Source organism: Schistocerca gregaria, chromosome 1, assembly GCF_023897955.1.
Source record: "Schistocerca gregaria isolate iqSchGreg1 chromosome 1, iqSchGreg1.2, whole genome shotgun sequence".
Lineage (NCBI taxonomy): Eukaryota > Metazoa > Arthropoda > Insecta > Orthoptera > Acrididae > Schistocerca > Schistocerca gregaria.
The window spans coordinates 226635058-226657440 of NC_064920.1; the positions used below are offsets into that span (position 1 = coordinate 226635058).

Here is a 22383-nt window from a genome sequence, read left to right on the forward strand (position 1 = left end):
TACAGTACTGCAGAAAGAAATTAAATTCAGTGTTCAAAATTCCTGGGTGTGCATATTAATCAGAACTTGAACCGGAAATCACATAAAATAAAGCATTTCGAACATCTGAGTTCAGCAACGTTTACTGTACGCCAAATGACTGACTTTGGTGATAAAAGCATTAGAAAATTAGTTTACTTTCCGCACTTCCAATCATTTATAAACAATGGAATAATTTTCTGTGCAAATTCCATACGTACGAAAAAGTACTCATTACACTGAAAAATGCCATAAGGATCATATCTGGTGTTCATAATCGAACTTCATCTAGGCCACTGTGGGCACACCAACAACAACATCACATTACGTTAATTTTCTTATGAGTTTGGTTGTGAAAAATTAGACACAATATGAAAGTAATAGTAACATATTTAAGTATAACCGGAAACAAAAATAATTTCCATTAAATGCAGCTTAACCTCACTCGTGCACCAAAATGAGTAAAGTATGCAATCATGAAATAATTCAGCACCTGCCTTGTGAATGAAACGTGCTGGCCAATGACGAAAATTAAAATTAAAAAAAATGGAAATCATTTCTGCTTGACAACTCCTTCTTCTCCGTAGACGAGTTCGTCAGTAGATAGTATCCGAGAGTGATGCGCAGAACATTAAAAAACTGCACTGAACTGAATTAAACTAAATTAGTGGTGAGAAATCCTCTGATTAAACCAGGAAGTATTTAATACTTTTGTTGTCTCTGTGCTTCAAATGTCCAATAGACAATTCGACTATGGAACAAAATAAATTGTCGGCGAGAAATGTGTTGACTTTTATTTTTGGACTTTTGCCGTCAGTGAAGAGATCGGTCTGTTCTTACCATCGTAATTCACCCTTCACAGCCCAATTCAATTTCAGCAAAGAGTAGTTCAAAAACTGCTGTCGCTACGATTTTCTTCCAGTTCAGATTTTCAATTATTCGCAAAACGCTGTATTTGAAATGGTCTTCTTTCCTTCACATGCCGTGACTACTAACTGCATTTGACACTGGAATGGGATCAGTTCGATCCACAGAACAGAGTATGCAGTCACATAAAAGCTTTAAAATGCCGTTAATGTTTGGAGGGCAACCATGCCGACATAAACAACAGTTTCAGTCGAAATATCTTATAATGTACATAAAACAGCTAAAAGAAAGACATAGCGGCAAGAAAGGAAGAAAATTTGTGTGCGACAGTTAACAGCGTCCAGAGACCGTGAACTGCTCACACTTGAAATGAACGCTCTATTATCGAGCTTACGAATTCGTAACGAGTCATTAAGCGGAGTAGCATTTGGGGCACGAACTATCCGACGGGTGCAAACGAAGTATTGTCCTGAAGACGATTTGGTGTGTTATAGCTCATGCCGGTATCCATCTATGTACCTTGGAAAAGAAAAGAGCACATGCTAGATTGTGAACTGGAAAATGTTTGATAATTTGATGGCAAAATACGGAGTACATAAATACCGTGTCTGGATCTAAAGCACAGGTATCAGGGGAGACCAGCTCAAGTGAGGGTCAAGTTTTAAAAAAATGGTTCAAATGGCTCTGAGCACTATCGGACAGTCCCCTAGAACTTAGAACTACTTAAGCCTAACTAACCTAAGGACATCACACACATCCATGCCCGAGGCAGGATTCGAACCTGCGACCGTAGCGGTCGTGCGGTGTCAAGTTTCACTGCTGACATATCTCGTACTAGAGAATCGCCTGTGCTCAAAAAGCTGTTCTACGACTCCCTTAGCTGAGTTTTAGCGCAATTTTCTTACTTTCATCACACAGCACTTGAAGCAATAGTTTTACAGCACAGTCCTTCTATTTATAGGTTCCCCTATAAAAAATGGCATGTGTGATTTAATAAATAAACACCAACTGGAGCTACGATATGAGTCAGTATGTAGGTAAGAAATGCATATACAACTTAAATGTGATGTGTACATAACTGAAAAGTACTTTTGTTTTTCAAGATAGACTATTTTTCTGTATCGAGAAGAGATTATGTCAAACTCATTTGCCTGGTTTTCGGAACCGAAACATTTATCGTTAAGAGCATTAGTTGTTGGCAAAATGTTCACAGGAAGATATTACTCAGAGGGAACAAACAATTCAACTAGTTTTTAGGACTATCCTGGTGATAGGAAAGATGGTCAAAGGACTCCCATTTGAAATTTCCATGTGATGCAGATTGCTGTGCAGAACAACTAGCCGTTGGTGAGGACGCCTGACCTGGTCCCACGAGGTTAACGTTACAATGGGGTAAGAAATACTACGTATGGAAATCAAAAGACATTGAATATAGCTTTCTCGCCGGATAGGATACAGAGAACATTAATGTTAGCTGAAATTTAAATCCCAAATGTTCTCAAGAGCTGTGATACGATTGCTCAGTAAGAGACTCTTTTACGTACTTTATTTCTGAATAACTTGAGAACTTGCAATTTCATGCCTGACGTGTGCTTTCCACCTGTTAAAGGTTTTTGTACCAGAACATCAAAGCGCACTCTGACGCTACACGGAGATGCATAGTCCATACGGTTATTACCCTTACTTGTAGCGCTGTCGACCTCAAATTCACAGTTCGTCCAGATCCAGTCACATTATCAAGCCTAAAATGGCATTTGGGGTACATGTATTTACAAGCGAGAAGCAATCCTAATGTTCTTAACGACTTTAAACAGTATTCTTACTATTCGATTCTGTAAAATAAGAACCTCTTTTACCTTAATTGTGCTTCCATAGAAGATATTTACAGAAGACAGCATCAGTTGAAATTAAACAAAGTACGTTTGCAATCGTGGGTGCTGGACTAGATATTACGCGAGGTTGGGTGGTGGTTAAGTTGGACGGGGAGGTTAGTAAGTCCTAATTTTTTCATTCGGAACTCTTTAGTTCAGCTGTTCACTTTCTGTCACAATCTATCTGTATGTCTAGCAATTTTACACACAGATTTTCATTTAGACTGTGTCCATTTATCTTCATTTCTGGTACCTGTAAGTCACTTTTATTTAGCACGAATATGTGGACTACGGCTACAGCTGCCAAGATGGGTAACTTGTTCCTAGACTGAAATCTCACTCTGCAACTGAGTGTGTGATAATTTGAATCTTCCTGTCAGATTGAAATTATGCTCCACCGAGATTCTAACCTGCGACCTTTACTTTTTGCGGGCAAGTGCTCCAGCGAGTGACCTATCGAAGTACGACTAACGACCTACGCTCTGTTCCCGACAGTACATCTCCAACCTCCCAAATTTCACAGAAATTCTCCTACAGTCTTCGAGGAGTAGCATTCCTGGAGAGGAAATTGTGGAGACATGACTTCGACTCACGGTCTGTCTTGCAGTTTTAATCTGACATTAAGTTTCAAATCCGCGCGAAGTCGGCTGCAGAGTGAAAATCCATTGGGAGACAGTACCCTAGGTTGTGATTAAGTCCTGTCTTCTCATTTTGTTATCCTCAAGAAGTTGCAGGAGATCTTCTGTGAAGTTTGAAATATACACTACTGGACATTAAAATTGCTAGATAAAGAAGAAATGCAGATGATAAACGCTTATTCATTGGACAAATATATTATACTAGAACTGACATGTGGTTACATTTTCACGCAATTTGGGTGTATAGATCATGAGAAATCAGTACCCAGAACAACCACTTCTGGCGGTAATAACGGCCTTGTTACGCCTGGGCATTGAGTCAAATAGAGCTTTGGTGGCGTGTACAGGTACAGCTGAACATGCAGCTTCAGCACGATACCACAGTTCATCAAGAGTAGTGACTGGCGTATTGTGACGAGCCAGTTGCTCGGCCACCATTGACCAAACATTTTCAATTGGTGAGAGATCTGGAGAATGTGCTGGCCAGGGCAGCAGTCCAATATCTTCTGTATCCAGAAAGGCACGTACAGGACCTGCAACATGCTGTTGTGCATTATCCTGCTGAAATGTAGGGTTTCGCAGGGATCGAATGAAGGGTGGAGCCACGGGTCGTAACACATCTGAAATGTAACGTCCACTGTTCAAAGTGCCGTCAATGCGAACAAGAGGTGACCGAGACGTATAACCAATGGCACCCCATACCATCACGCCGGGTTATACGCCAGTAGGGCGATGAGGAATACACACTTCCAATGTGCGTTCACTGCTATGTGGCCAAACACGGATGCGACCATCAAGATGCTGTAAACAGAACCTGGATTCATCCAAAAAATTGACGTTTTGCCACTCGTGCACCCAGGTTCGTCGTTGAATACACCATCGGAGGCGGTGCTGTCTGTGATGCAGCGTCAAGGGTAATCGCAGCCATGGTCTCCCAGCTGATAGTCCATGCTGGTGCAAACGTCGTCGAACTGTTCGTGCAGATGGTTGTTGTATTGGAAACGTCCCCATCTGTTGACTCAGGGATCGAGACATGGCTGCACGATCCGTTACAGCCATGCGGTTAAGATGCCTGTCATCTCGACTGCTACTGATACGAGGCCGTTGGGGTGCAGCACGGCGTTCCGTATTACCCTCCTGAACCCACCGATTCCATATTCTGCTGTCATTGGATATCGACGAACGCGAGCAGCAATGTCACGATACGATAAACCGCAATCGCGATAGGCTACAATCCGACCTTTATCAAAGTCGGAAACGTGTATGAGAAATCGGTTGGAAACTTTCCTCATGTCAGCACGTTGTAGGTGTCGCCACCGGTGCCAACCTTGTGTGAATGCTCTGAAAAGCTAATCATATCACAGCATCTTCTTTCTATCGGTTAAATTTTGCGCCTGTAGCACGTCATCTTCGTGATGTAGCAATTTTAATGGCCAATAGTGCAAGATATAAGGTCTGGCGGAAGGGAAGCGTTGAAGACGAGTCGTCAGTCGAACTCGGCCAGCTCAAACGGTAGAGCAATTGTCGATAAAATGTCCATCTCACTACCAACGACGAAAGAGGCGACGGCACGGAAGAAACATCGCGACCAGCAAAGGAAGCGTCCACCAAACATCGTAGATATAATGAACCCTCATGTTGGAAGGAGGTGTGACGGACGTTCCACGCGGTTACAATAAGTACAGATGTCCGATCAGCATGGTACATCAGAGTCAAGGGTAAACAGGTCAGCTGATCGCGCTGCGACGAACTCGTCCTTACGTGTGGAATGCGGAGAACTAGACACGGACGAGCACCGTCGGTGATGTGGTGCAGCGGAAGACGTATGGGGCTTGGTGCGACAAATTTTGGCGCACTGTCTACAAGTAACCCCGGAACATATTGAAACTCGGCTGTATATCCCTAGCACCAAAATGATGGCAGTCATCAGCGTCCACGAGCACGTGGTGAACTATGTCACGATGGACATAAAGATATACTAGACCTTTGGAATCTCCTACAATAATGTCATAGTAAGATTGTACGGAACCTGAGGTACAAGCAACTTTTTTCTAAGTATTTAGAGAGTGCCCTACACGAGCCTCCACACAGCTGGATCAACAACAGGTAAGAGAAGATACCCATTGACTGAGCTAACGGGAACGCTATCGGCTGCCGGTGGAATAACCTGCTACATGCTTGGAGACATATCTGGATGATGGAGAGTAAGGGGAGCAGCGGAGCACCGCCTTGCGTCGTGCAGCGTGGCACAGTACCCGTATATTGCCTCATCGTAGAATAGTCCCGGGATTATTTGTTTCTTTACTTAGTGCACGATGCGGTGCAAGCAGTGTGTATTCTAGATGACGCGTTGTTGTTGTGGTATTCAGTCCTGAGACTGGTTTGATGCAGCTCTCCATGCTACTCTACCCTGTGCAAGATGCTTCATCTCCCAGTACGTGCTGCAGCCTGCATCCTTCTGAATCTGTAACCATACAGTAAAGCTGCATGCCCTCGGGAAAAATTACGAATGTAGTTTCCCCTTGCTTTCAGCCGTTCGCAGTACCAGCACAGCAAGGCCGTTTTGGTTAGTGTTACAAGGCCAGATCAGTAAATCATCCAGACTGTTGCCCCTGCAACTACTGAAAAGGCTGCTGCCCCTCTTCAGGAACCACACGTTTGTCTGCCCTCTCAACAGACACCCATCCATTGTGGTTGCACCTACGGTACGGCTATCTGTATCGCTGAGGCACGCAAGCCTTCCCACCAACGGCAAGGTCTATGGTTCATGGGGGGTAGATGTCGTAGAAAAAAAAAAGCACCATGGTCAGTTCTGACCCCTGTCCACTATACACCCCATCGGGCTCTCCTTCCCTCAAACAACAGACAGAGTCCCAGTCTGGTACAAAGTTTTAATCTTTCAGAAGCTTCAGGATGGATAAGTGTCTGCCGGGAGTCTTGGTTGGATGGTGGGGTACTGCTGAAGTTTCATTGAGATGGGATGTGGAGGTATGGAGATTGTGGAGGTGGATGGAAAGTTCTACATAGTTGATATAGGCGTGGCAGCTGACTGGAAAACGGGAGGCTTCTGGAGAAAACGTAGTTTTGGTCTTGAAATTGACATACTGTACAGACATTAATAAAACCGACAAATTGCAGGAACGGATTCCTGACTAAATGTAGAAAGAAAGGTCCTATGAAAATTTATCCGACAACGGGCAGTGTGCGTGCAATGACAACAAATCTTCCCGGTACACAGTACAGAGCTGCATCGCCTCCACGGGATTTCAATTAAAAGGAATCGTTGCGACACTCATGCAGGATACAAAAATCGTACTGTGGATTACAGGATGTTGGCGGACCACTTACATGGAGTTTGTACTAGCGTTCACCTCAACACCCTGCAGAAACCAGTCATCCAAATCTGGTGTACGCACAGTTCATGTCCTCCCAACACATTTGTCTGTCTGAAAGGACCCACGCTCACACAGACGCCCAAGAAGGGCTTTAAATGTTGTTTGATGTGGTTGGTGTCCCCGAGGGTACTTAGTTTGCTATAGCCGTGCTGCCTCTCGACCGTTTCCATCTGCTTAGCTGTACAAAAACATCATCACGGTTTGTTCTCGACTTCAGTACCGAAACATTCCGCTGTATACAGTAAGCTGCGTCAACCACACAACCTGCAACACGTAATGAAAACACGACACGTGGTCAGAGGAATGGTAATTCGTCAGCACTATCTATCGTGGCAACGATGCATACCTGGACCAATGTTCTTAGGACTAAAACCTCCGTTTCCAGTCAGGAATCCGTCACCGTAATTTGTCGGTTTTATTAATATTCACCCTGTATAATTGTTCAGAATTACAGTGGCCCAAGTTCAATAATTTCAGTTCCGAATTGGTCTGATATCAAATAATATATCCATTAATATACAAAAATTACTGCTTTTCACTACAACACTAGACGCCATACACGACTTGGATCAATTTCCTTCTGAAACTTAGGTGAAAAAATTTCACATAGGATTTATTATCAATAATCAGTTAAATCGCAAAACGTGTGTTATTAAGTACTCTGACATGCAGATCTATCATGTCCTCTGTTCTCGTAGAGCCGGCCAGAGTGGCAAAGCGGTTCTAGGCGCTACAGTCTCGAACCGCGCCACCGCTACGGTCGCAGGTTCGAATCCTACCTCGGGCATGGATGTGTGTGATGTCCTGAGGTTAGTTAGGTTTAAGTAGTTCTAAGTTCTAGGGGACTGATGACCTCAGAAGTTAAGTCCCATAGTGCTCAGAGGCATTTTGCTCTCGTAGAATTTGTATTTATAAAATCTGTAAATTTATTCTTGTACTAAAGTAGCCTACTCTTTGCTAACTCATAGTTACATTGTTGGAGCTTGTGTTCAACTTTATTGTAATTATTCTGTACTGAACATGTGTTGATGGAACATATTGCAATAGTGATTTTCTACTAGTTTTCCTCTGGACGCAGAAAGTAAATCTTGATGTATATTTGCTAGAGTCTACAGAGGTCTTCCTTGTTAAGAATGATTATTCCTGTGGTATCGATAGCAACGATGCCACGGAATAGTTTATCAAGTTGGCACTACGAGAGAGACAGACGACAGCGCCCTCTAGCCGTTGCTGTCGAGGGCTACGAGATCCGCGACTGCTTCAGCCATTTGATCAGGTGCAGCCAGCCAGGAAACTTCGCTTCAGCATCGCACCTACGTACAAAGTTATGAAATCGTTTATCACCTTGTTTTTGCACCAGTAAACCACGTTCTTGCAATACCGACTTGTCTTTTGTTTGAGGGAAGGAGAGCCCGATGGGGTGTAGAGTGGGCAGGGGCTGAACTGACCATGGTGCTTTTTTATGTTTTATACGACACCTACCCCCCCATGAACCATAGACCTTGCCGTTGGTGGGGAGGCTTGCGTGCCTCAGCGATACAGATAGCCGTACCGTAGGTGGAAGATGTTCCAGAATTTGAGGAATTTCATCATCGGTTACAGGATGCGAATGGAAGAGGGAAGGCGGATATGGAAGGTGAGGCAAAGGTCATTCCGCTATGGGTCTTTCATTTAGGGGTACAATTTTAGAAGGCGACCGACCTGGAGAACGCAAGCACGTTGCCCGAGCTGTTGACCTTTGTGTCGCCGGTCTGGACGGCTGGGTCGGCGCGCAGCTGCACCAGCTGGCGGTACGTCTTGAGGTGGCTGCGGTCGCCCGCCTCCTGGGCCGCGGCGTTCAGAGTCTCGTAGTTCTCGTTGACGGGCAGCCAAGTCGTGTCAGTGGTGTTGCTGAAGCCTGAAAAAATGTGCAGTAACGTCACGAACGGCACATATCGCTGCAAGCAGTGCGCAGCAATGGAAAAAAGGTCCTGACGGTTGGGAGAGGTCACTGTTACGTCTTCAACATTCCATCTGGCGATATCACTGCTATCTCGTTGGTGAACAGCTGTTCATGAAATGGCTGGACACTGTCAAAAAACGTCGGTGTCGCATCTGTACGCAAAAGCGGTGGGAAGAAGTGAGATTAGGGCTATAAGCCCCTTGATGAAAAGCCATTAGAGATGGAGCTCGAGTTGGACAAGGTTGCTACGGTAGCAGGTTCAAATCGTGCCTCCGGCATGGATGTGTGTGAAGTCCTTAGGTTAGTTAGGTGTAAGTAGTTCTAAGTCTGGGGGACTGATGAACCAGATGTTCAGTCCCATAGTGCTCAGAGCCATTTGAACCATTTGAGCCAGTTCTGGTAGGGAATATAAGGGGCGTGAATAGCGCCACATGTTGAGTGCCAATGTGAAGGACACGAAGTTGCCATGTACTCGGATGAGACAGCATAATCAGTAGCTGACAATTTGAAAATGGCAGCACTGTATGTCTCAATTTGGCCAGCTGGTCGAAATTGTGTTACATCCAGGTTTCTGCGGAATTCGGGTGTGGCCATGGCTCGATGATGGACTGCATGGGAACGTCTCTCCAACACAAGGGAGTATCGCCGCTTTGTGTACAAAGTGCACCGTAATTGATTCACATCTACGCCTAACATCTGAGAAAAAGTAATAGACAACCTGCACATTCGGTGTCATCGCGCAACATTGCTCTGAGACCAGCATCAGATGGAATAGGGAATTAACGTGTACACTTCCATTAACAGCGGAACACAAAAAGGCTGCGCCTGGAATGGTACTGTTACCCGGAAGCATGGACTGCTGATGAAAGACGTGGAATTTTGTTCAGTGACGAACCACAGTTATGCGGTATCCCAGATCATAATCCTCAGCCGCTAGGGCAGCGACGTGGGAAAAGATCCCATTCTGGCAATTTTCCGAATAGGCAGAGTGGTGTTATATCTTGTGTTATCGTGTAAGGAGCCGTCGGGTATGACCTCGGGTAACAGCTGGTAGTTATGGAAAGTATTCTGACAGCACAACGCTATGTCACCAAAATGCTGTGTTATGAAGCACACTGAAGCACCAAAGAAACTGGTATAGACATACGTAATCAAGTACCTACATATGTAAACAGAGAGAATTCGACGCTGCGCTCGGCAACAACAAGTGTCTGCCGCATTTTTTATATCTGTTACTGCTGCTACAATGGCTGGATAACAGGGTTTAAGTGAATTTTATCGTGGTGTTATAGTCAGCGCACGAGCAATGAGACACAGCACCTCCAAGGTAACGATGAAGCGGGGATTTTCCCGTCCGACCGTTTCACGAGTGTACCGTCAACATTAGGAATCCGGTGAAAATCTCCGACATCGCTGCGGCCGGAAAAAGATCCTGCAAGAACGGTACCAACGAAGACTGAAGAGAATCGTTGAGTCTTACAGAAGTGCAACCCTACCGCAAATTGCTGCAGATTTCAATGCTGCGCCATCAGCAAGTGTCAGTGTGCGGAACCATTCAACGAAACATAATCGATACGGGCTTTCGGAGCCGAAATACCACTAGTGTATCTTTGATGACTGCGCGACACAAAGCTTTACGCCTCGCCTAGGCCTGTCAACACCGACGTTGAACTGTTGACGACTGGACACATGTTACCTGGTCGGACGAGTCTCGTTTCAAATTGTATCGAGCGGATGGACGTGTACGGGTATGGAGACAGCCTCATGAACCCATGGACCCTGCATATCAACAGAGGACTGTTCAAACTGGTGGAGGCTCTGCAATGGTGTGGGGCGTGTGCGGATGGAGTGATATGGGAATCCTGATACGTATAGGTACGACTCTGACAGGTGACACGTACATAAGCATCCTGTCTAATCACCTGCATCCATTCATGTCCAATGTGCATTCCGACGGACTTGGGCAATTCCAGCAGGGCAATGCGACACGCCACACGTCCGGAATTGCTACTGATTATCTCCAGAAACACTCTTTCGACTTTAAACACTTACGCTGGCCGCCAAACACCCCAGACATGAACATTATTGAGCATATCTGGGATGCGTTGCAACGTGCTGTCCAGAACAGATCTCCAGTCCCTCGTACTCTTACGGATTTATGAACAACTGTGCAAGATTCATGGTGTCAATGATGGAACTCAAATCCAGACTGACCAATAAACAGTACAGATATTCTCAGGGTGAATTTTGGGAAAAATGCCATGTAAGCAAAATATTTCAACATGCTGCTACGGCGCGACTCTTAGCCTCAAAATTTGCAGGAACACCACTCAAGATAGATCGATGACCTCTGGTAGCATATAAACGAATTCAAGTCATCAATCCGTCCTGGTGGCCGTGCGGTTCTAGGCAATACAGTCTGGAACCGAGCGACTGGTACGGTCGTCGGTTCGAATCCTGCCTCGGGCATGGATGTGTGTGATATCCTTAGGTTAGTTCGGTTTAAGTAGTTCTCAGTTCTAGGGGACTGATGACCTTAGAAGTTAAGTCCCATAGTGCTCAGAGCCATTTGAACCATTTGAACCAAGTCGTCAAGAAATTACTTTATGTCATAGAATGCTTCTCGCAGTTTACCTACCGCTCTCATCCATAATGGTGACGCTCCTGCCTACAAACCAAGGGTCACTGCAGTGCCTATGGAGGAAGTAAAATCATCGCCATGAGTGACCTGATTAAACCTGTGATCTTAGCATCATCTCTAGTACGTGTTCCTTGAAAATAAATGTATAAAGTAGAAATATCTCTGGAGTGAGCATTGTGTTGTGCGCATGTTGTCAGCATTAAGCTGGAATTGTTATCCGATCTCGGAACGACACTGTTTGGTTAAGGCCGGTTAACACGTCCCATCGCGTTATATCACGTCAAAATATTCCTCAACGCTTTTCCAATGGCGGCATTCAGATATGTAGACAACGCACCGTCGCGTCACGTCACAGCACGTCACAGCACGTCAAGGTTTCTTGGGAAGAAAGAACTGACAGTACTGTCACTTGCTAAAACCGCAGGTTGACCTATTTTCGTCGCGCTCACTCGTTTTCTGGTAGTGGAGTTCGTGCTTTTGTATCTTCGTAATTATTATGCTTTGTTTTCGTGGCAAACTGCAAATGTTCCATGACGACATGGGTATTTTTTCCATTGAATGTTCTTACTCAGGTGAGGACAGATATCTGAAAGCGAAAAATTATTTAGGTTTTACAATAACACAACAGAGATGACGCCACAATGTATATAAATAAGAACCTAATTAAACGAAGCAATTTCCATTACATAACATTTTAAGTAATAAGGTCAACTTAAATGAAGGTGAAAAATACATGTGCTCATGACATCAGTTAAGTAAGGAAAAAAATGCGTTGGATAAGATTCATAGGGTCCATTTTCTCCTTCATAAGTATTGTTTACAATGTTTGAACCTATATATTTTCCCTAGCAAATAAATGTCAAAGTTTTGAAATATTGTTTCGCTTCTCAGCAGTTTACGACATAAAAATTACCAAGAACATATGTTATGAAATTTACTTTGCCTATTACACCACTGGCCATTAAAATTGCTTCACTACGAAGATGACGTGCTACAGACGCGAAATTTAACCGACAGAGAGAAGATGCAGTGATGCGCAAATGATTAGCTTTTCAGAGCATTCACACAAGGATTGCGCCGGTGGCGACACCTACAACGGGCTGACACGAAGGAAGTTTCCAACCGATTTCTCATACACAAACAGCAGTTGACCGGCGCCGCCTGGTGAAACTTTGTTGTGATTCCTCGTGTAAGGAGGAGAAATGCGTATCATCACGTTTCCGACTTTGATAAACGTCGGATTGTAGCCAATCGTGATTGCGGTTTATCGTATCGTGACATTAGTGCTCACGTTGTCCGAGATACAATGACTGTAAGCAGAATATGGAATCGGTGGGTTCAGGAGGGTAATACGGAACGCCGTGCTGGATCCCAACGTCCTCGTATCACTAGCAGTCCAGATGACAGGCATCTTATCCGTATGGCTGTAACGGATCGTGCAGCCACGTCTCGATCCCTGAGTCAACCGATAGGGTCGTTTGCAAGACAACAACCATCTGCACAAACAGCTCGAAGACGTTAGCAGCAGCATGGACTATCTGCTCGGAGACCGTGGCTGCGGTTACCCTTGACGCTACATCAGAGAGACGAGCGCCTGCGATGGTGTACTCAATGACGAATCTGGGTGCACGAATGGCAAAACGTCATTTTTTCGGACGAATCCAGGTTCTGTTTACAGCATCATGATGGTCGCATCCGTGTTTGGCGACATCGCGGTGATCGCACATTGGAAGCATGTATTTGTCATCGTCATACTGGCGTATCACATGGCGTGATGGTATGGGGTGCCATTGGTTACACGTCTCGGTCACCTCTTGTTCGCATTGACGGCACTTTGAACAGTGGACGTTACATTTCAGATGTGTTGAGGCCCGTGACTCTACCCTTCATTCGATCCCTGCGAAACCCTACATTTCAGCAGGATAATGCACGACCGCATGTTGCAGGTCCTGTACGGGCCTTTCTGGATACAGAAAATGTTCGACTGCTGCCCTGGTCAGCACATTCTCCAGATCTCTCACTAATTGAAAACGTCTGGTCAGTGGTGGCCGAGCAACTGGCTCGTCACAAAACGCCAGTAACTACTCTTTATGAACTGTGGTATAGTGTTAAAAGTGCATGGGCAGCTGTACCTGTAAACACCATCCAAGCTCTGTTTGTTTCAATGCCCAGGCGATTCAAGGCCGTTATTACAGCTAGAGGTGGTTGTTCGGGGTACTAATTTCTCAGGATCTGTGCACGCAAATTGTGTGAAAATGTAATCACATGTCTGTTCTAGTATAATATATTTGTTTAATGAATACCCGTTTATCGTCTGCATTTCTTCTTGGTGTAGGAATTTTAATGGCCAGTAGTGTAATGAACTTTGTCGTTACTATTTCCTCAGTTTCCACACTATGCTCAGTCTTCTTGCATCACGGATGGTGACTCAAACCTCACTTTCGCCTCTCGTTGCTGGGATAAGCGAACTGACGTGACGGTACCTTGACGTAATGCCCGTTCGTTTCGCTCTTTGGTGATTTAAAGTCCAGTTGTTTTGGTGTCTACAAATGCCTACACCAAAACCTCAACAGAGATGTAGGAAATGTGTCTGTACTAGCGAAATGACGAAATTCGAAAATAATCATCGTGATTTTAAAAAATCGTAACTATTACGTTATTTGAGATATGTGCATGAACAAGGAACTGCTGGTAAGAGCAAACTCTTGAGTTGCACAAGGTTCCCGCTAGGTAGCAACAGTTTGCACAACTTCAATTCTAGTAAAAATGGTGTCGGGACAACAGAAAACGTTTTGTGTTCTACATTTTGCGCAATACGGGTCTGTAGTAACTATTTAGCTTGACTTCCGTGCTAAATATGGTGTGGATTCTCCTACAGCATAGAGCATTAGACAATGGCAAGGACAACCCCGAGAGAAAGGTTGTCTGTGTAAAGGCAAGTCGCTGGGACGTCGCCGAGTGTCTGACACTGACGTCGAACGGATCCGCCATGTCACAAGGAGCCTACAGAAATTCGTTCGACCTGCAGCTCAATTATTTCTTTGAATATTTAGAAAAGACTCTGTTTACGTGCCTCCATTACCGACAAAAACGAATGAAGTGAGACATCACATAAAAGCAGCTGTGGAATCAGTATCTCAAGACATGCTCGCTTCAGTGTGAGAAAATTTTGAATACCGCATTGACATATGCCGCGCATCTCATATTGAACACCTACTAATAGATGTAAAAAAAAAAAATACCTTTTGAGTTTCACGTTCATCAAAAAACAAAGTTTATTGTATATGTTTATTAGTTTCAGAAATATAGACGTACCAAATCGGATGATTCGTTTTGATACACACTGTATTTCTACTGTACGTATAAACGCTCTCACTCTTTCCTATTTTCTCGGTTCGCGGCATTTGCACAGTTCTCGAGTGATAAGGTTCACGTACTGTTGGGGACCTAAGAGGAGAGACATTGCCCCTCAACTTTGAACCCCTCCTCCCCTTCCCAGAGGGAAAGTAGTTAAAAATAAGCACAAAAACGTTGCATGCGATGGAATTGCATTAACCTGGATACATAACGAGTTTCAACTTTATCTTCGATAAGGTCAGAAGGTGATATTGGCCGGCTCTAAGCACTATGGGACTTAACATCTGGGGTCATCAGTCCCCTAGACTTAGAACTACTTAAACCTAACTAACCTAAGGACATCACACACATCCATGCCCGAGGCAGGATTTGAGCCTGCGACCGTAGCAGCACCGCGGTTCCAAACTGAAGCGCCTAGAACCGCTCGGCCACAACGGCCAGCAGGTGATATTGGAGTAGCACCGTAGCTTTGTGTGTAACAGGCACTGGAGTAAGGTATTCCGTGCAGGTATGTTAATCATAGCGCATCTGACCAGCAAGAAGGAGACCCACGTTAAAGCCCTGGCCTGGGCACACATTTTAATTCGTTACTTCAGCTTCTATGCTTATCGAAGCTGCATGCGATCTTACGAGTCTCAAAACATCACTGTACCAGCGTTTGCAGTGTTATCCCACTGGAAGGGCGTCCTCTCCGGGTCTCTGGAGTTCCCGAGAGTGACGTTATCGTGGCAGCCTTGAGGGTCGTGGGCCACCTCGCACGTCATGTTGCAGTTGTCCTCCATGCCGATCTCCTCTCCGTTGTAGGTGACGGCGGTTCCCGGCAGGAGCGTCACCAGCATGTTCATCCCGTCCACCAACTCTGGGCTGTACCGGCTGGCCACGCGGTGCTGGTCGTGGTTGCCGATCTGGAAAGATACCCATGCAACGTGCAGTGCCCTTATGTTTCTTATGTACTACCAATCACAGAAGATTCCAGTTTAATTTAGGGTCACAAATCACATTCATCTACAATGAAAATGGTTTTGATGGAATTGAGCCCGCATCTCGTGGTCGTGGAGTAGCGTTCTCGCTTCCCACGCCCGGGTACCCGGGTTCGATTCCCGGCGGGATCAGGGATTTTCTCTGCCTCGTCATGGCTGGGTGTTGTGTGCTGTCCTTAGGTTAGTTAGGTTTAGGTAGTTCTAAGTTCTAGGGGACTGATGACCTAAGATGTTAAGTCCCATAGTGCTCAGAGCCATTTGAACCATTTTTTTGATGGAATTGACTGAGAATTTGGGATAACGAAAAGCGAACTACTAATGAAGATGTGATACAAGGGGAGAGTCCACATGTGAAACTGAAGCTGAAGTTCAATAAGGTGCACACTAACTGCAGCACGCTTCAACGGATTATAGGGAAAATCCAAAATAAGTGCTTCCTATCACTACACTTTTTCTCATTATCGTAAGACATAGTGTAGTGTCCCTATGGAGCGGACTGTACTAATCACGTTCCTCCTGCGGCCACCTGTTGTAGAAGACAGTCGATGTCTGCTCTTGCCATAAGGCTTTCAATTTGTGACTGGATGAGGAGCATACATAAGCAATGATGGCCTCTGGACAACAATAACATTAATTCTGCAGAACATGGTTCGGAATAAAAAGGGTCAGATATGCTCAGATTCAGAACATACACTACACATCACGCCATATCAAATACACAATGAGGCAAAAAATGAGGAAGAAGAAGAAGATGCTCTACAAAGCAACTATCCCAATTTGACGGAAATCGGTAGATGTCACTTTAAGTTTCAGACAAACAAATTATTATAATTTTAGAAAAATATTTGATAACTGATTCAAAAGAAAGAGTTTCACAAATTGAGCAAGTTAATAACGCCTTGGTCCACCTCTGGCCCTTAAGCAGCGCCAACCGGGGTGGCCGAGCGGTTCTAGGAGCTACAGTCTGGAACCGCGCGACCGCTACGTTCGCAGGTTCGAATGCTGCCTCGGACATGGGTGTGTGTGATGTCCTTAGGTTAGTTAGGTTTAAGTAGTTCTAAGTTCAAGGGGACTGATTACCTCAGATGTTGAGTCCCATAGTGCTTAGAGCCATTTGAACTATTTGAAACTGTCCAGAATGTTCTTCCAATCAATCGCGAATAACTGTGGACCAGTGACATAGCACATCGTCATTCGCAAAAATGCTGTCATTGTTTTCGAACATGATGGCCGTGAATAACTATGAACGAAGTAGATGAATATAACCATTTCAAGTCAATGATCGGTTCATTTGGACCAGAGGGCCCCTTCCATTCCATTCAAAAACAGCTCTTTATTGTGGAGTCAGCAAAGCTTGCACAGTGCCCTGTTTACAACTTGGGTCCATGGCTTCGTGCGTCTGAGCCAAACTCAAACCCTACCATCAGCTCTTAACAACTACAGTCGGGGCTCACCAGACAGGGCCACGGTTTTTCAGTCGTCTAGGGTCTAGTTGATATTTTCACGAGCCCAGGAGAGGCACTGCAGGCGATGTTGTGTTGTTAGCAAAAGTACTCGCATTGGTCGTCTGCTGACATAGTCCATTAAAGCCAAATTTCTCCACGGTGTCCTAAAGAATAAGTTCATCGTACGTTTCACATTGATTTCTGCGGTTATTTCGCACAGAGTTGCCTGATGCCAGCACTTACAACTCTATGCAAAGGCCGCTGCTCTCGGTCGTTAAGTGAAAGCCGTCAACCACTATGTTGTCCTTTGTGAGCGGTAATAGCTGAAATTTGGTAATCTGGGCACACTCTTGACACTTTGGATCTCGAATTATTGAGTACCCTAACGATTTCCGTAATGCAATGTCCCATGCATCTAGCTGCAACTGCCAATCCGCGTTCAACAGCGGTTAATTGCCGTCGTGCGGCCATAATCATGACGGAAACCTTTTCTAATGAATCATCTGAACACAAATGACAGCTGCGGCAATGTACTGCCCTTTGCGTAAGCGGTACTGTCGTCATGTGTGTATGTGCATGTCGATATCGCATCACTATTGTCACCTCAGAGTAAGCAAGGATTTCGATTAAAGCGATATGTGCCTAACACTTGCATTCACCGGGACCTTCATGGGAGCCACTGATTCACAGGTGGGCAACCGGACTGCGATTTGTTTCGCTCCGGCTTGTAGAAGGAATTCATGGGAGAGAAAGCGATGCCCACGCATTGTACACCACCCGTTTCGCATTTTCGGGTAGTCTGGATTGTGTTGTTCGCGGTTTTCCAGTTTGGCTTGTCTATAATGCGATCGACATATGTTAAGTTCAAGCGATTTAGATTTTTAAACTTTTCAAAACGGACAAGGAAATGATGACTTAATTTAATATGACATAAACAACCCGTACCTGTGCTGTCTGTCACCAAAAGTACTTTTGGGCAAATATTTAAAAAATGCTTGCTAATGGTGTATGTGGATATTAGAGCACCAAATGTCAAACACTCTAATAACATGCCTATAGTCAAAAATCACAAATTTACTCGCAGTTGCTTGTTAACTGACATTATCTGTCTCATTGCTGTATTTTATTTTTCTGTTCTTTCTTGTATTAACACTAGTAAATAATTCTTACCCACTGTGGACGTATTAGAACACTGCAATTGTTGAAAACTGAATGTAATTAATAATGAACTAGCATTAATCAGCTGCTTTCATAGACGTCTATTTATCCATGATGACTTTTTAAGATTCTTGGCATCCATCATGTTTACATTTATTTACGTCTCGTATACTTTGTTTCTCAATAACGACGTTGCAGACTTCTACCATGGCAGTTTTTAATGCAGCCATTGTACAACGTCATAGGTAAAGAAACAGTATCCACGAGACGTAAAAGAACGTACACATCAGAAAAGATAGTTTTCAGGCATAATTTGTTGATTTGGCATGGCGTGTCGGGAAAGGGATACCACTGACATCGGTGCTTTACTCCATAAACGTTAACGTCTCGGGCACTACACAGATCGATCGGAAATTTTCGCTACGAACTCCCAGGTCTTGCAGAGGGGAGGAGTACACAATATTTTAAATACGTAGCCATGTCCGGGAACCGTTTCAGTTCAGATGTATAACGTGTCAACCTCTGCTGAGGGAAAGAGGAAAGTCTCAGAGTTGCTTCTCCTGGTATGCAGTAGAGTAGACAGGATGACGTGTGCTACGTAAGACGGCGACATGCAGTCACTTAACATACGTAAAGTTTAATTTACGAGACTCCTGTAGAGACAGAGGAAGAACTATCAGAGCGAGTTCTGGTTGCTGCATTAGAAACTGAACAGACACCAGGTGGGATGGAGAGTGTGTACCACAACATGCTTCGTAAGTACAATGTCTGTAACAACATTGGAACCCGCCATATCGAGCAGCTGTTGGAATGCATCAGTACTGTCCTGAAACTACAGTATTCTGTGTTCTTTTTTCTTTTGAATAATGTAGACACTTAATGTTTAAGTTTTAGTGCAAACAAATGTGCGTAAGACATAAATAGATGTTTAATTATGCCTCCTTTCGAATTGTTACCTAATAACAGTACTGCATCACGCTTAATTCAGTTCCTCAAGCAGAAGCGAATGAGTTAAAAGTATGGATTGAAACCGCCGTAGAACGGAAAAGGTATGTTTCCGGACATGGATTGCTATTCAAAATGTTATACACTCACTCGCCTCTACAAGTCCTAGAAGTCTGTTAACGGAAACTCTCCAGTACCCTGCAGTTTTAATGTTATAAGCTAGCAGCACTGCTGTAGCTTCATGTAACGACCCACTCCATTAGCTTAAGTAAGTATGGAAGCAGGCCCGCGGGCCACCAAAGACTGACCATGCCTGCACTAATTCACAGTAATCGTCAATCCGACGTACTCTCTAATAAATGACGAGAACTATTGGAAATTAAACATAGAGGTGAGGTTTAACTACTCACACTTAACGAAGCCTCTTACAATATTCGTCCATGCGGGACTCTACTCATTTAAGTCCAGGTTACTGGAATACTGCCTGGCACCATTCAACAATGGATTCTCCACTTCATCATATTTACCCATGCAATCGCAAACTTGCCACAATCTGCGATTATCCAGACAACGCTGAGAATATCACGGAGCAAGATATCTAGCACAGTCCTAGTGACCAACACAGCAGAGACCAATGACGCAGTGGTGTGGTGTAAGAACTGATCACCATTGTCTAGCCACGCGTAAATCTGTAATTATGGTCACCACTAAAATTAAAACATATGTTCACCACTCAAAAGCACATCCCATGCATTGTTACATAATTTCCCAGGCAACGCCAATTAAATTACTAATTCAGCTCATTACGTCATTGAAGTTCGATTATCACCATCTGCTTTCTTTCCACCGTAGTCGCGATCTCCCCCAAACAAGGAACAGCTAGTTCTACAGGTAAACTCTTCACCGTCTTTGATGTCAGATATGTCAGTTTTCTTATGTTACGTGACCATATTTTTGTTGTAAGTTAAGTACGTGAAGAACCGTTATTTTCATTCGGAATAAAATTGAAAAGAATTTTACTACATATATTAGTCAGACAAACAGTATAGTTAGTGAAGCACTTCTTCTTTACTTACATGCATGTCTGAAAGACCAGACACCCTTGGTGATTCACAGCTGTACGAAATATTTCCAAATTAATTCGCTGATTATGATTCCTTGACATCAGCTGTATTAGGCACTAATCTGCTATCCAACAGCGTCATATGAAAATTTATGACGGACAGGCAATCGAACCCAGATTTACCGCTTATTGCGAGCGATCGCCTTAGGCAATTCGGCTATCCCTACACTCTCCACGAAGCGACCTGCATTTAAATATGTCACACTGCGTACATCCGTATATACTGAAGCGCCAAAGAAACTGGTAAAGGCATGCGTATTCAAATACAGAGATACCTAAACAGGCAGAATACGCTGCGGTCGGTAATGCCTATATAAGACAAGTGTTTGGTACAGTTGTCAGATAGGTTACTGCTGATACAATGGCAGGTTATCAAGATTTAAATGAGTTTGAACGTGGTGTTACAGTCGGCGCACGAGCGATGGGACACAGCATCCCCGAGTTAGCGGTGAATTGGGAATTTCCCTGTACGGCCATTTCACAAATGTGCCGTGCATGAAGAATGCTGAAGATTAGATGGGTAGATCACGTAACTAATGAGGAAGTATTGAATAGGATTGAGGAGAAGAGAAGTTTGTGGCACAACTTGACCAGAAGAAGGGATCGGTTGGTAGGGCATGTTCTGAGGCATCAAGGGATCACCAAGTTAGTATTGGAGGGCAGTGTGGAGGGTAAAAATCGTAGAGGGAGACCAAGAGATGAATACACTAAGCAGATTCAGAAGGATGTAGGTTGCAGCAGGTACTGGGAGATGAAGAAGCTTGCACAGGATAGAGTAGCATGGAGAGCTGCATCAAACCAGGACTGAAGACCACAACAACAACAACCGTACATATCAGGAATTCGGTAAAACATCAAATCTACGACATCGTTGAGGCTGGAAAAAGGTCCTGCAAGAACGAGACAAACGACGACTGACAGAAATACAATTCTTACGCAAATCGCTGTAGATTTCAGTGCTGGGCCATCAACAGATGTCAGCGTGCGAATCATTCAACGAAACATCATCGATATGGGCGTTCGGAGCAGAAGGTCCACTCGTGTACCCTTAGGGACTGCACGACACAAGGCTTTACGCCTTGTCTCGACCGTCAAAATCGACATTGGACTGTTTATGACTAGAAATATGTTGCCTGGTCGGACGAGTCTCGTTTCAAATTGCATCGATTGGGTGGACGTGTGCGGGTATGGAGACAACCTAGTGAATCCATGGACCCTGTGTGTCAGCAGGGGACTATTCAAGCTAGTCGAGGCTCTGTAATGGTGTGGGGCGTGTGCAGTTGGAGCGATATTGGAGCACTGATACGTCTAGATACGACTCTGATAGGTGACAGGTATGAAAGCATCCAGTCTCATCACCTGCATCCTTTCATGTCCACTGGGCAATTCCAGCAGGACAACGCGACACCCCACACTTGCAGAATTGTTACAGAGTGGCTGCAGGAACACTCTTCCGAGTTTAAACAATTTCACTGGCCACCAAAGCCTCCAGACATGATATTACTGAGCATATCTGGGATGCCTTGCAACATGCCTTTCAGAAGAGATCTCTACCTCGTCGTACGGATTTATGGACAGCTCTGCAGGATTCATGGTGTCAGTTCCCTCCAGCACTACTTCAGACATTAATCGAGTCCATGCCAAGTCATACTGCGGCATTTCTGCGTTCTCGCCAGGGCCCTACACGATATTACGCAGGTGTACCAATATCTTTTGGAGATTGAGATAAAGAGGAATCGAGAAGGATGTTGATGTCATCATGTGCTCGCCAATGCATGTAATACTTACACCACGTGATCAAAAGTATCTCCAGACACCCTCAAAACATACGATTTCATATTAGGTGCATTTTGCCGCCACCTACTGCCAGGTGTCCTGTATCAGCGACCTCAGTAGTCATTAGACGTCGTGAGAGAGCAGAACGGGGCGCTCCGCGGAACTCACGGACGTCGGACATCGTACATGGTCAGTTGACAGGCTGTCACTTGTGTCGTACGTCTATA

At 44.6% G+C, this 22383-nt stretch overlaps 1 protein-coding gene across 1 annotated transcript in view; it reads right to left on the reverse strand.

The window, feature by feature from the left end:
- LOC126340110 (uncharacterized) overlaps nt 1–22383 on the reverse strand; it is a 353496-nt gene that overhangs the window by 266597 nt on the left and 64516 nt on the right. The window contains exons 7-8 of the mRNA XM_050001681.1: nt 15382–15634; nt 8491–8686 (exon numbers count right to left, since the gene is read on the reverse strand). Coding sequence (XP_049857638.1) covers nt 8491–8686; nt 15382–15634 — 449 coding nt within the window. The remainder of the gene's footprint in view (nt 1–8490; nt 8687–15381; nt 15635–22383) is intronic.